The following is a 12,735-nucleotide window of genomic DNA, read 5'->3' as shown; positions in this document are numbered from 1 at the left end:
ATTGTATATTTTTTTATCAAAACAATAAAAATAAAGTAAAATTAAAGTTACAAATTATAATTATATTTATTTATTTAAATGTGTTGTTCGTATGATTTCTTCCATATTTCTTTCTAAATATGTGAATTGTTTATTTTCATTATAAAAAATGAAATGAAATGAAATGAAATAAAATAAAATAAAATAATAATTAAAGATAAAACATATTTTATAATATGATAGTATTTAGTAAAATGAAAAAATATAAAATTAAATAGAGCAAAATAAAAAAAAAATAAATAATAATAAAATAAAATAAAAAAAATAAATTATAATAAATATAAAATAAAAACTAATAAAAATTTATCAATTTCTTAATATGGCATAAAGCATAAGAATGGTAATATTATTTAGAAATATAATTTTGTATTTCAATTGGTAAATGTTATTAAATTATTTATTTTAAAAAATAAATATGAAAATAATATAAATAAATATTCTTTTAAATAAGAAGAATATTCAAATAAATATATATATAAATAGAATAAATGAAATAATTTTTTGTTTTTTTTCTTTTCTATATTTTTTTTTTTAATTAAAAATGATTTAAATTTGTATCATAATTTTTTTATTTTATACAGTAATATATTTGTATCTGCATAAATAAAATAAATATATTTTGAGTCTTTAAATTTCTTTTTAATGTGAAAATATATAAAGATTCAAATTTATTTTTTAAAAATAAAGGGACTTATATATTGCTTATGTGCTTGTTTAGTAATTTTTCCATTTTATAAATAAAAAGAAAATGCTAAAGTTAAAAAATCTGACTAATAAATATTTAAAAAAAAAAATTTTTTTAGTTCGTAATTTTTGTGAATATAAAAAAATTTATTATAGCGGGCCAAAAGATACATACATAAACTCTGGTTTTGAATTAAAAAATGAAGACACAGAAAAGTTGATTGATTTAGTTAAAGAAAGTTTGAAATTAAAACTGCTAACACATAATTATTGCTCAGAAGACATTGGTAAACACTATTTAGAGCTAGCAATATTAGAACACAAAAATTTATTATTAAATGATTCCAAAAATCATTATTTTAAAAGTTACGAAATTTTTAAAAAAATTAATGGGGAATTGAGTATAATGTGTGCTAATATTCAAACATACATAGGTGTTGTTTATAAAGATCTAGGAGATTTAGAAAAATCGGAAGAATTTTTGCAATTATCTTTAGCAAATAAGAAATTAATAGTCAAAGATAAAAATTATTTAATTATTGATACTCTAAACAATCTTGGTTCTTTATATCAGCATAAAAAAGAATATAATACATCTGTAGAATACTTTGAAGAATGTATAAGAATGCTAATTTCTTCACCAGTAGAGTTAAATAAAAATGAACAAATAGCATTATGCTATTATAACTTATCTTTTTCATATATTAGTTTAAACGATTTAAATTCAGCAATAACTTGTTTAATTAGGTCATATGCAATTGCTCAAAATACATTCGGTCCAGATCATAACCTAACAGTTAGAATTAAAAATTTACATGAACGTCTAAAAAATGAAATAGACTCAAAAAAATAAAATATATTTTTGAAAAATATATTTAAAAAATTATGAATGATAAAAAATTTTTTTTTTTGGAATACATATATTACACAAAATAGGTGAAAATAAAGTATAAAATATTTTATTTTATCAAGAATTTGAGTTTACTATAAATATTGCATTTTTAATTATTTATAAAAAAATATTCCATTCGTTATAACTTTATTGAATTTTTTTTTAAATTTAAAAGGAATTTTATCATGTTATTTTAAATATATTTGTTTTAAATATTATGTATTCCATTTTTATTATTGAATATTACAAATATTTTTAGAATTCATATATATAATATATATATTTTTTTTTTTGCTTTTTTTTCGGTTTAAAATATTGTATTTACAACAAAAAAATTAAAAAAGTTTAATAAAAATAATATTATATACAACTTATCCTTTTTAGCATTGTAAAATATTTTTTAATTTTTTTTTTTTTTTTTTGTGTAATCTTTAAAAAAAAAAGGAATATATATTAAAATTACAAAAAATGAATTTTTGTCATTAAATATAAATAAACAATCATTTACATAAATAAAATAAAAAATATATATATTTATATAAATTTATAAAATGATATATTTAAAAAAAGGAAAAAAAAAAATTTTCTTTTTATAAATACCGTTCAAGTACACATTTGCTTGTACTATTATAAAACAATAATTTTAATAAGATTTTAAAAAATTTAAAATGTTCATGTAAAAATCTCCAATATATATGTATATTATAAATAAAAAAAAAAAAAATATATATATATATAATATAAATTTGTAATGAATAAATATTTATATAGGAATAAAGATACAAATTTAATTCTTCTATGGTTTATCTTTTTATATGTTTTTTAATTTTTTTATTTTTAATTACTATATCTTTTTAATTTTATAAATATTTCTATTAAAATAGTAATTTAAAGAATAATATTATATTATAATATTATTACTATTATTATAGTTATAATCAATACTATTGTTAAAAAAATCATTTATGCTCTTAATATAATAATTGTTCAGTTTTTATTATTATAAAATCTATTTGTGAACTTAGAGCAATGACTATTCTACGTTTTATTAATATTATTAAAATATATATATATTTTTAATATTTTTTTTGAATTATTATGTTTATGAATATTCTTCTGATGACTCGCTGTTGTCTTTATTAACATCCATATATAATGTTTCCCTCATGTCTCTATTTATTGTAAATCCGCAAATTTGCGGTGTGTAATAAATTTTTTTTTTATCTGAAGTAATATTAAATGAAAGAGCAAAAAAAGATGCAAAACTAGTTCCAAAATAAGATCCATCTAACTGATTAAGTAAGGAATTTTTATGTGGATAATACGTTTCACAACATCTAGGGCAGTATAAAAGGGGACTTAAAAATTTAGGAACTTCGGAAATAGCTGTTGGTAATAGCTTTGTATTATCACAATAAATACTTGGGCAAGTGCCATAAATACCAGCATTATATTTTTCTCTCATTAATGCTAAACCTTTTGAAGTTAAAATAAAACGACTGTGTATTAATCCATATAAACAAGCGGCATTCTGCTCATATATATCTTTATTTTTATATAGTTCTTCTGAACCACGATTTATTTCATCATCATCCTCATCATAATCATCATCTTCATCGTCATCATCATCTTCATCATCATCTTCGTCTAGTATAATTTTTAATAATTTTTTAAAGTGAGGAACTTTATTTTGTAATCCGATTAAATTAAATTCATCTCTTATAAAATCTTCATCTACTTCAACAAGGAATACGTTTTGTTTCAACTGACAAAACCACTCAATCCAAGAAACCTGAACACATAAATAAAAGAAAAATATATATAAATTTAAAAGTAGATACATAAAAATATATTATAAATAAAATTCATAAAAAATTAATTTGTCAAATAATTTAAAAAAATAAAATAAAATAACAAGTTTATATATGAATAAATGAAATTAATCTTAAAATTGAAAAAAATAAAGATATATTTTTTGTTTTTTAATATTATTTTGATGTTTTTAAGCAGATAAATATATAGGTTCCATCAATATTTTCTGCATATATTTCATTGTTTCAGTATTTCTTTTACTTTTAATTTTGCCCTTTTTAATACTTTTTTTTTTTATCATTTTTTCTTTTTTTTAATTTTATATATATTTTTTCTTACCGTAGCTTCATTGAAATCATCTTCATCATACTCATCATCATCATCGTCGTCGTCATCATCATCATCGTCATCATCATCATCGTCATCGTCGTCATCGTCGTCATCATCATCATCATCTTCATCTTCTTCCTCCTCTTCTTCTTCTTCCTCTTCTTCTTCCTCTTCTCCCTCTTCTTCATCTTCGTTTTCATCCTGCTCCTTCTCTTTTTGTTTTTCTTCATCCAAGATATAATTTTCTCCATTCTCTTCTTTTACATACTCTGCTTCTTTAAAGTCGTCATTTTTGCTGGCATTGCAAAAGGATGAATCAGATAATTCTATTTCTCCCGCAATGCTTTCTTGTAATATTTCATTTGAACTTTCATTATTTGAGATATACTCCATAATACTTTTATATTTTTATATATAAATATAATTATATAGTTATTAATTTTTTTTTTTTTTTTTTATTTAAAGATAAAAATCTATTTAAAATATTCTTAATAACTATAACTTTTAAAATGCTTTAGAAGTTTATCAAGGGTATACATATATTTATTCACTTTATATTTCACTTTTTATATATGTTCTTCTCTTTTCTTTTCTTAGTTTTTTTTTTTTTTTAGATTTTTATAGCATTGATACAAAATATAAAAAAAAAATTATGCATAAATTACAAAAATATGAACAAACATATTTGTACAGATACATTTATACAAGCTAAGTTTTCTTTCTATGTATCATTTTAAAAAATTAAAAAATAAAACTAAATATATATCAATAAATACGTTTATATATTTAAAACCCAAACAAATATTTTTAATAAAATTTGTTTTTGTATATTTATGTAAATTATCAAAGGTAAAAAGTATTATGCTAGCGTAGTTTTTTTTTATGAAATTATAAGAAAAAAGTCTTTATACATAGTGTATTTTTTTTTTTTTTTAATACTTACGAAATTTTATTATTTATTTTTTTTATACATATAAAAAGATATTATCATAATATAATATTAAATAAAATTTTTATCAATGTTTATGAGATTTATAAAATTGAGCCTCAATCATTATGAATATATTTTTACAATTATTCTTATAATGTATTTATTTTTTATATCTTATATCTGGTAATCCTTAAAAAAATTTGCAGAGCGATTTTTTATTTTATTTTTCTTATTAATTTTTAATACTATTTAAAAAGTATAATTAAATTATTTCATTTTAACTTTTCTTATATGAAATGAAAATTAATATTCACGAAATATGATGAACTTCATAATTTTATGCATAGAAGCATTTTATGTTAAATTAGTTTTAAAGGCAGTATAAAAATTCTTTGTTACAATCTATTATTATTATATATAAATACAATGATATATAAAAATTTATTGTATTAAAAAAAAATAAAAATAAAAATAATAATTTTATGAGAAAGTTAAATTATGAAGAAAACATTTTTACAAAATAAAATCTAATTTTTCCTTATATTACACATGAAATTATTTTTAATATATTCAAAAATATATATAAGAAATGAAGCACTAAAAAATATTAAAACTGAAAAACTAAGCACAAATCAAACGAATAATAAAAATTTACTAAAAAAAAATATATAATTTAATTATTAAAAACTCATAAAATGATAAAAATAACAAAATACATAAAAAAAATAAAATAAAATAGAATAAAATAAAATAATACAAGAAAGCGATGAGAAAAATTAAAAAAAGAACAAACAAATCATTAATTTTTTTTGAAGATCTTTATTTTTTATAAAAAATATATTTACTTAAAAACATACATTTTTTTTTTTTTTATATAATAATTGTAAAAAATATAATATATAATTCCGTTGTAAAATTTAACTATATAAATAAAGAAATAATTTCTGTGTTTTTAAAATTGTAAGTTTTAGATTAAAATTTATTATGATAACGTTTGACTTAATTCCTTGTTAAGTTCATTAATGAGTTCGTCTAACTTAGCAGTAAATTTATCATAATGATAATTTAAAAAGTCAGTTGACTCCAATTCTTTTATATCTTCATTTTCTGACGTTTTATAATTTAATAACTTTTCTTTTAACTTATCAGAAATATTTTTTTCAATCTTCAAAGCTTCTAATGCTTCATTTTTTATATTTTTATTTCCAAATTTCAAAATTGCATGATACTTATTGAATATATTCAATTCTATCAATTTTTTCAATTTACATAAAATAGAATCGGAAACTTCCTTAATTTTATCCTTTTTTTTGATTGTATGTTCTTCTGATAAATTAAAAATGGTACTTTTATTATCTATAAAGGAAAAAAAAAAAATAGATATTATGCATATTCAATAAAGTTTTAAATACTTTTACAATATATATTTTAAAATACATAAATAAATGTAAAAGTAAAAAAGTTATTTTTAACATTAAAAAATATATAATATTCATAATTTATAATTTTTTTTTTTCCTTTTTTCTTGTGATATAAAAAAAATAATACTTTCTATAAATTCTTGAAATAATCCATTTATAATATTTAGTTTTTCATCTGTAACAAAGCTATATTTTGATATACTGGTTAAAAAAAAAAAATATATATATATATATATATAAAATTGAAACAAAACTTTATAATCCTTCATAATTTTTCGTTTCTATAATTTCTTAATTTATAAACATATATGTGAAAATTAGGATGGGCATGAAAAAAAAAAAAAAAATAGTATTTTATATTTTTGAATTAACATTTTTACAACATCATCTGATATTTCTTTAAATGAGGATTCTGTATCAAGAAAAGTTTCTCTTATAATCATTTTAGCAGTATTTACATCATTACTAAATTCTTCAATTATTTTTTCAAGGTCTTCCACAATCTAATAAAAAAAAAAAAATTAAAATGAAAGACTTAATTTTTATATTATCTAATAGACATATATTTTAAAATGTTATACCTTAAATTTCAGATTCTCATTGTCATTTTCTTTTCTAAAATATTTTTCAGCTACAAAATTATTTTCTTTTAATAAGGTGTTATCTATAAAAAAAATTAATTTCATTTATTATTTTTATTTATAAATATATATATATATATATATTTTTATATTTTACTTTTTCTTATTTCTTTTTTTTTTATAAGAATTTAAAACATTGTTTTTAATTTCGAATAATTTTAATAATTTACTTAATCTAAATGATAATACATATTTTAATGATATTAAAAAGAAAAATAAATAAATTCTCTTTTTCATTTTATCAAACACTAAACAATAAAAGCTTAAATAGAATTTCAGATATTTCTTTAATATTTTTATTTTATTTTTAATTATAAATGTATAAATATAGTCTACAGTGCAATTTAAATTTTATTAAAAAAAAATCATAAATGGAAAAAAAATTCTCTCATATTAAAAAATATTTCGAAATTTAAGATGAAAATTATCTAATAATTTTTTTAATTTTAAGAGTTTCCAAGAAATACACATGTTGAAATATTATATTTCAAGATTTTATTATTAAAGTAAAAATTATATCATTTTATTCAACATTATTAGCCTCCAAAAGGATAAATTATATGATAATGTTCATTACTTTTTTTTTTTTTTAAATAATCAATTTAAATAAGCATGTTAAATTGTAATAGGTGTAAACAAAAGCACATTGAATATTTTTATAAATAATATGAGCATGCAAAAAAATAAAGCTAGTTATAGAATCTATGGTAAAAAATAACTATAATTTAATTTTTCATAAATATTAAAAAATTCCTTTAAACTTGAAGTATCAAAAAAGTAATGTATAAAAAATATATACTATTTGTAAAATTGACAAAGAGTGTACACATTAATAAATAAGGCAAATATTCGGAGAAAAATCTTCTCAGATGGTGTGTATAAATTTTTAAGCATGCATTATAAGGAAAAAAAAAAAATTATGTGAACAAGTCAAATAAGTTCATGTGTACTGTCCTAAATTTTTTTTAATTTTTATTGTAAATTTTTTATAAGACATTAAAATTTAAAGAACAAAAGTAAATGATATTTTACGAAGTTGTAATTTTTTTTCTATTTTTCTTTAAAAATAACTTTTATTATACATTCAACGATGAAATCATAAGATAATAGAGAATTTTTTTTCGGTAGACAAAGAAAATAAAAAATTTATATATGCACATTTGTTTAAGACTAAGAAAAATAAAAAATAGAAAATATGTATGAATAATATTCTTATTCTTAAAAATTGAGTATTATAAGATCACTTGCTATATTTCTTTTTGAAGTATTAAAAAAAAATTTTTGTTTCAAGTATTTATTTATATATAAAATAACTAAACCTTAATACATAAGTTTTTTTCTTATAATTAATTATTAATAAAATTAATAGGGATTTTTTATATATTTCATAAATATATAAGGAAGTTATTAAAAAAATTACATGTAAATTCAGACCATAATCACAGATAAAATTCATATTTTTAAATTATTCCATGTTAAATACTGTAAATTTAAAAGTATATAAAAATTTATATATTAAAGTCAAAAATTTATAAAATTCTTTACGAAAATATTTTATCATATGAAATATATATACATTTATATGATTTAAAAAATTATTGTTTATAAAAAACAGCATTACTACCTGTTAAGTATAAACAAATAGAGCGATTTTTTTTTTTCTTTTAATATCTATGAATATTAAAAACCTAGTTAGAAATAGTGACGAAAAATCCATAATTAAAAATATAAAAATATATATATTCAATATATTAACTTTTTCAAAAAATAAGCGAGCTATAACTTGAGAACAAAACTGTATAATAAACTTTTTCTACGCAACATTCTCTACAAAATTTAAAATGAACCATAAAAATTAATTTTTTATTTTAAAAAAACTTTTTTCATATAAAATATATAATATTTATATATATATATTTTTTTTTTCTACATTTTCTATTATAATATTTATATATTTTAAAAATATAGCTTAATTTTTTTTTTTTTATTTGCACACTCTTTAGTTATACATAAAAATATACGATGCATAGAATATAAAAAAAAAAAAAGCTTTAGAGTTTACTAAAAAAAAAAAAATTTTTTTTAAAATTACATGTTCATATAAATAATATATTAATAATTTATTTATTGTTCAGTTTACTTTTTTTTTTTTTAATTTTATATTTTAATCCTCTTTTTTTTTTATATTTTAACATAAAATCCTAGCTTCTTATTTTTATGTTAAAAATGTTGTTTTAAATTGTTGTAATAAAAATATATTTTTTTTGTAATTTTTGTTCTTGTGTTTTTTTTTTGTTTTTTTTATATCATATACTTTTAAATTCTCTTTTTATTTTTTCCTTTTTTTTAGTACTTGAATCCGTACTTTTTGCATTTTTTCAATTTTTGCTATATATTTTTTGTTTTTTCTTCAATTTTTCTAAAAAAAAATGGCCGTTACAAATGAAGAAGTGAAAACTGCTGGTAAAATTGTTAGAAGAGTTTCCAATATTGAGGCTTTTGATAAAAGTGGAACTGTTTTTAAGGTTATAATTAACAATTATTAAACTATCTCATGTTATTTATGTTTTTAATATTAACACATTTAAAAATTTTGTTACTCTAAATAATAATCTTTTTTTTTTTCTGTAGGGATATCAAGTATGGACTGATATTTCTCCATCAATTCAAAAGGATCCCAATATTATGTTTGTTAAATGTGTTGTTCAACAAGGGTCTACAAAAGAAAAATTAACTGTTGTTCAAATCGATCCACCAGGAATAGGAACTGTTAATAATTATAAAAAAAAAAAAAAATAAATTTAAATAACTAAAAATAATTAAAATATTAAAATTAAATTATGAATACTAATGTTATTATTGTTTCTTTTTTTCTCTTTTATTCTTAGCCATATGAAATTTCAGCAACTCATGCATGGAATTGTAATTCACAAGTAGATCCCATGTCATTTGGTGATATAGGTTTATTAAATCACACAAACATCCCATGTGTACTTGATTTCTTAAAACAAAGATATTTAAAAAACCAAATATATACCACAGCTCTTCCTCTTATTGTTGCAATAAATCCATATAAAGATTTAGGAAACACAACTAATGAATGGATTCGTAAGTATCGTGATGCAGTTGATCATTCTAGATTACCTCCACATATTTTTTCAAGTGCTAGAGAAGCTCTTTCAAATCTTCATGGTGTAAACAAGAGTCAAACTATTATTGTTTCTGGTGAATCTGGTGCAGGAAAAACAGAAGCGACAAAACAAATTATGAGATATTTTGCATCATCCAAAAGTGGAAGCATGGACTTACGTATACAAACAGCAATTATGGCAGCTAATCCTGTTCTTGAGGCATTCGGTAATGCCAAAACTATAAGAAATAATAACTCATCACGTTTTGGTCGTTTCATGCAATTGGTTATATCCCATGAAGGAGGAATTAAGAATGGTTCAGTTGTCGCATTTTTATTAGAAAAATCAAGAATTATAACTCAAGATGATAATGAAAGGTCATACCATATATTTTATCAATTTCTAAAGGGTGCAAACAATAACATGAGATCTAAGTTTGGTTTGAAAGGTATTAAAGATTATGCAATTTTAAATCCTAATTCAACAGATGTAGATGGTGTGAATGACAAAAAAGATTTTGAAGAAGTACTTGAATCATTAAAAAATATGGATTTAAGTGATGATCAAATAGAAGTAATTTTTTCTATTGTAGCCGGTATTTTAACCTTGGGAAATGTTAAATTAATAGAAAAAGCAGAAGTTGGATTAACTGATGCTGCAGCTATTAATGATTCAGATATGCAAACATTTAAAAAAGCATGTGAATTAATGTTCCTAGATGCAGAATCAGTGAAGAAAGAACTATTAATTAAAGTAACTGTTGCTGGTGGAAATAAAATTGAAGGTAGATGGAATAAAAAAGATGCAGAAGTGTTGAAATCATCTCTATGCAAAGCTATGTATGAAAAATTATTTTTATGGATAATTAAGCATCTAAATAGTAGAATTGAGCCAGAAAACGGATTCAAAGTATTTATGGGTATGTTAGATATATTTGGTTATGAGGTATTTAAGAACAACTCACTTGAACAGTTATTTATTAACATAACAAACGAAATGCTCCAAAAAAATTTTATTGATATTGTTTTTGAAAAAGAATCAAAATTATACAGGGAAGAAGGAATATCAACCGCTGAGTTAAAGTACACAAGTAACAAACCCGTGATTGATGTACTTTGTGATAAGGGAAAATCCGTGCTTTCATATCTAGAAGATCAATGCCTTGCACCTGGAGGAACAGATGAAAAATTTGTAAGTGCCTGTACTACAAATTTAAAGGGAAATGACAAATTTTCTCCTGCTAAAGTTGCACCAAATAAAAATTTTATTATACAGCATACTATAGGGCCAATTCAGTACTGTGCAGATAACTTTTTATTTAAAAATAAAGATGTTTTAAGAGCAGAGCTTGTAGAGTTAATTAAGAATTCTGATAATGAAATAGTACAACAATTGTTTGAGGGACAAATTATAGAAAGAGGAAAAATGGCTAAGGGATCTTTAATAGGTTCTCAATTTTTAAATCAATTAACATCGTTGATGGCATTAATAAATAGTACTGAACCACATTTCATTCGTTGTATTAAACCAAATGAAAACAAAAAACCTTTGGAGTGGTGTGAACCAAAAATTTTGATTCAACTTCATGCATTATCAATATTAGAAGCACTTGTTCTACGTCAATTAGGATATTCATATAGAAGATCATTCGAGGAGTTTTTATATCAATTTAAATTTGTAGATATTGCTACTGCTGAAGATGAAACTCTTGACCATAAAACGAGATGCATGAAATTATTGGATATGTCAGGAATTTCTAAGGACATGCTTAAAATTGGAAAAACAATGGTATTTTTGAAACAAGATGCAGCAAAATTATTGACCAAAATCCAAAGGGAAAAATTAATAGAATGGGAAAAATGTGTATGTGTTATTGAAGCTGCTATTCTTAAACATAAATATAAACAAAAAGTTCATGAAAATATTCCTTCACTTGTAAGAGTTCAAGCTCATATTAGAAAAAGATTAGTTGTATAAATAAATAAGGATTAAAAAATAAAATAAAATAAAAAAAAGAATATTTATGAAGATAAAGAATTTTTTACTATATATTTTTATATGTATCTTTTTTTTCTCATTATTTTTTTCTCGATGATTTAAATTTTTCATTTTACTTGAAATTTAAAGAATGTACATTTATATATTTATTACAAATGATTATTATATCATTAAATCTACTCCAATTCTTATTTACAGATTATATGTAATTTTTTTTTTTCTTTGACATAAATAAATTATTCATGATTATAAATATATGTTAAAGTTTTTTTTTTTTTTTTTTTTGTGTGGACTTTTGTAGATAATAACATAAAAAAAATTTTAATTGTGAACATATATATTAATAAAAAATTTATAGTTTTAATAATTTAAAAAAATATTTTTAAAAGAAAATTATAAAATTAAGGTTAAACTACATACTAAAAATTAAAGGGAAAAAAAAAACTACAGGCAAAATAACAAATTTTAGTAAACATCATTATTAAATTAACGAGCTTCATATTGCATTACTATAAAAAAATTTTAAAGAAAATAAAAAAAAATAATGAAAATATAAAACTTTTAATAAGAATTCTACAAGTTAATTACCTCTTCTACTTCGTTTTTTAAAGAATATCTTTGAACCACAGTTTTTACATCTGAGTGAGGCATTTGGTGGTATTATTGTATCAATTCCACATTCTAATAATAAATTTGTAACAAAAAAAATTTATATTGAAGAAAAGTTTCTACTTAGAAAAATTAATAAACAAAAAAAATCTTAAAAAAAAAGAAATAATTTTTTATAAAAAATACCTCCACATATGTAAACTACAGGTTCTGTTGAAATGTCTTCATCTTGTTCTCTTATATACAT

At 19.6% G+C, this 12,735-nt stretch overlaps 5 protein-coding genes across 5 annotated transcripts; 2 read left to right on the top strand and 3 right to left on the bottom strand.

The window, feature by feature from the left end:
- Positions 1-787: 787 nt before the first annotated feature.
- Positions 788-1,576, top strand: PRELSG_1255600 (conserved Plasmodium protein, unknown function; the record flags this gene model as incomplete). The annotated part of the gene is made up of 1 exon (XM_028678372.1): positions 788-1,576. One exon carries the CDS (start codon positions 788-790, stop codon positions 1,574-1,576), a length of 789 nt encoding a protein of 262 aa, XP_028534668.1.
- A 1,141-nt stretch (positions 1,577-2,717) lies between these two features.
- On the bottom strand, positions 2,718-4,150 carry CK2beta2 (casein kinase II beta chain, putative; the record flags this gene model as incomplete). Its single annotated transcript, XM_028678371.1, has 2 exons — positions 2,718-3,407; positions 3,767-4,150. The coding sequence occupies 2 exons, from the start codon at positions 4,148-4,150 to the stop codon at positions 2,718-2,720; spliced, it is 1,074 nt and encodes a 357-aa protein (XP_028534667.1).
- Positions 4,151-5,670: 1,520 nt separating this feature from the next.
- Positions 5,671-6,987, bottom strand: SPECT1 (sporozoite protein essential for cell traversal, putative; the record flags this gene model as incomplete). Its single annotated transcript, XM_028678370.1, has 5 exons — positions 5,671-6,044; positions 6,237-6,310; positions 6,482-6,612; positions 6,691-6,773; positions 6,921-6,987. 5 exons carry the CDS (start codon positions 6,985-6,987, stop codon positions 5,671-5,673), a joined length of 729 nt encoding a protein of 242 aa, XP_028534666.1.
- Positions 6,988-9,179: 2,192 nt separating this feature from the next.
- MyoA (myosin A, putative) lies at positions 9,180-11,858 on the top strand (the record flags this gene model as incomplete). Its single annotated transcript, XM_028678369.1, has 3 exons — positions 9,180-9,275; positions 9,382-9,519; positions 9,639-11,858. 3 exons carry the CDS (start codon positions 9,180-9,182, stop codon positions 11,856-11,858), a joined length of 2,454 nt encoding a protein of 817 aa, XP_028534665.1.
- A 507-nt stretch (positions 11,859-12,365) lies between these two features.
- Positions 12,366-12,735, bottom strand: PRELSG_1255200 (transcription activator, putative; the record flags this gene model as incomplete). The annotated part of the gene is made up of 3 exons (XM_028678368.1): positions 12,366-12,388; positions 12,468-12,560; positions 12,675-12,735. The coding sequence occupies 3 exons, from the start codon at positions 12,733-12,735 to the stop codon at positions 12,366-12,368; spliced, it is 177 nt and encodes a 58-aa protein (XP_028534664.1).

This window comes from Plasmodium relictum, assembly GCF_900005765.1.
Source record: "Plasmodium relictum strain SGS1 genome assembly, chromosome: 12".
NCBI lineage: Eukaryota > Apicomplexa > Aconoidasida > Haemosporida > Plasmodiidae > Plasmodium > Plasmodium relictum.
This window is presented reverse-complemented; position numbering and strand designations above follow the sequence as displayed.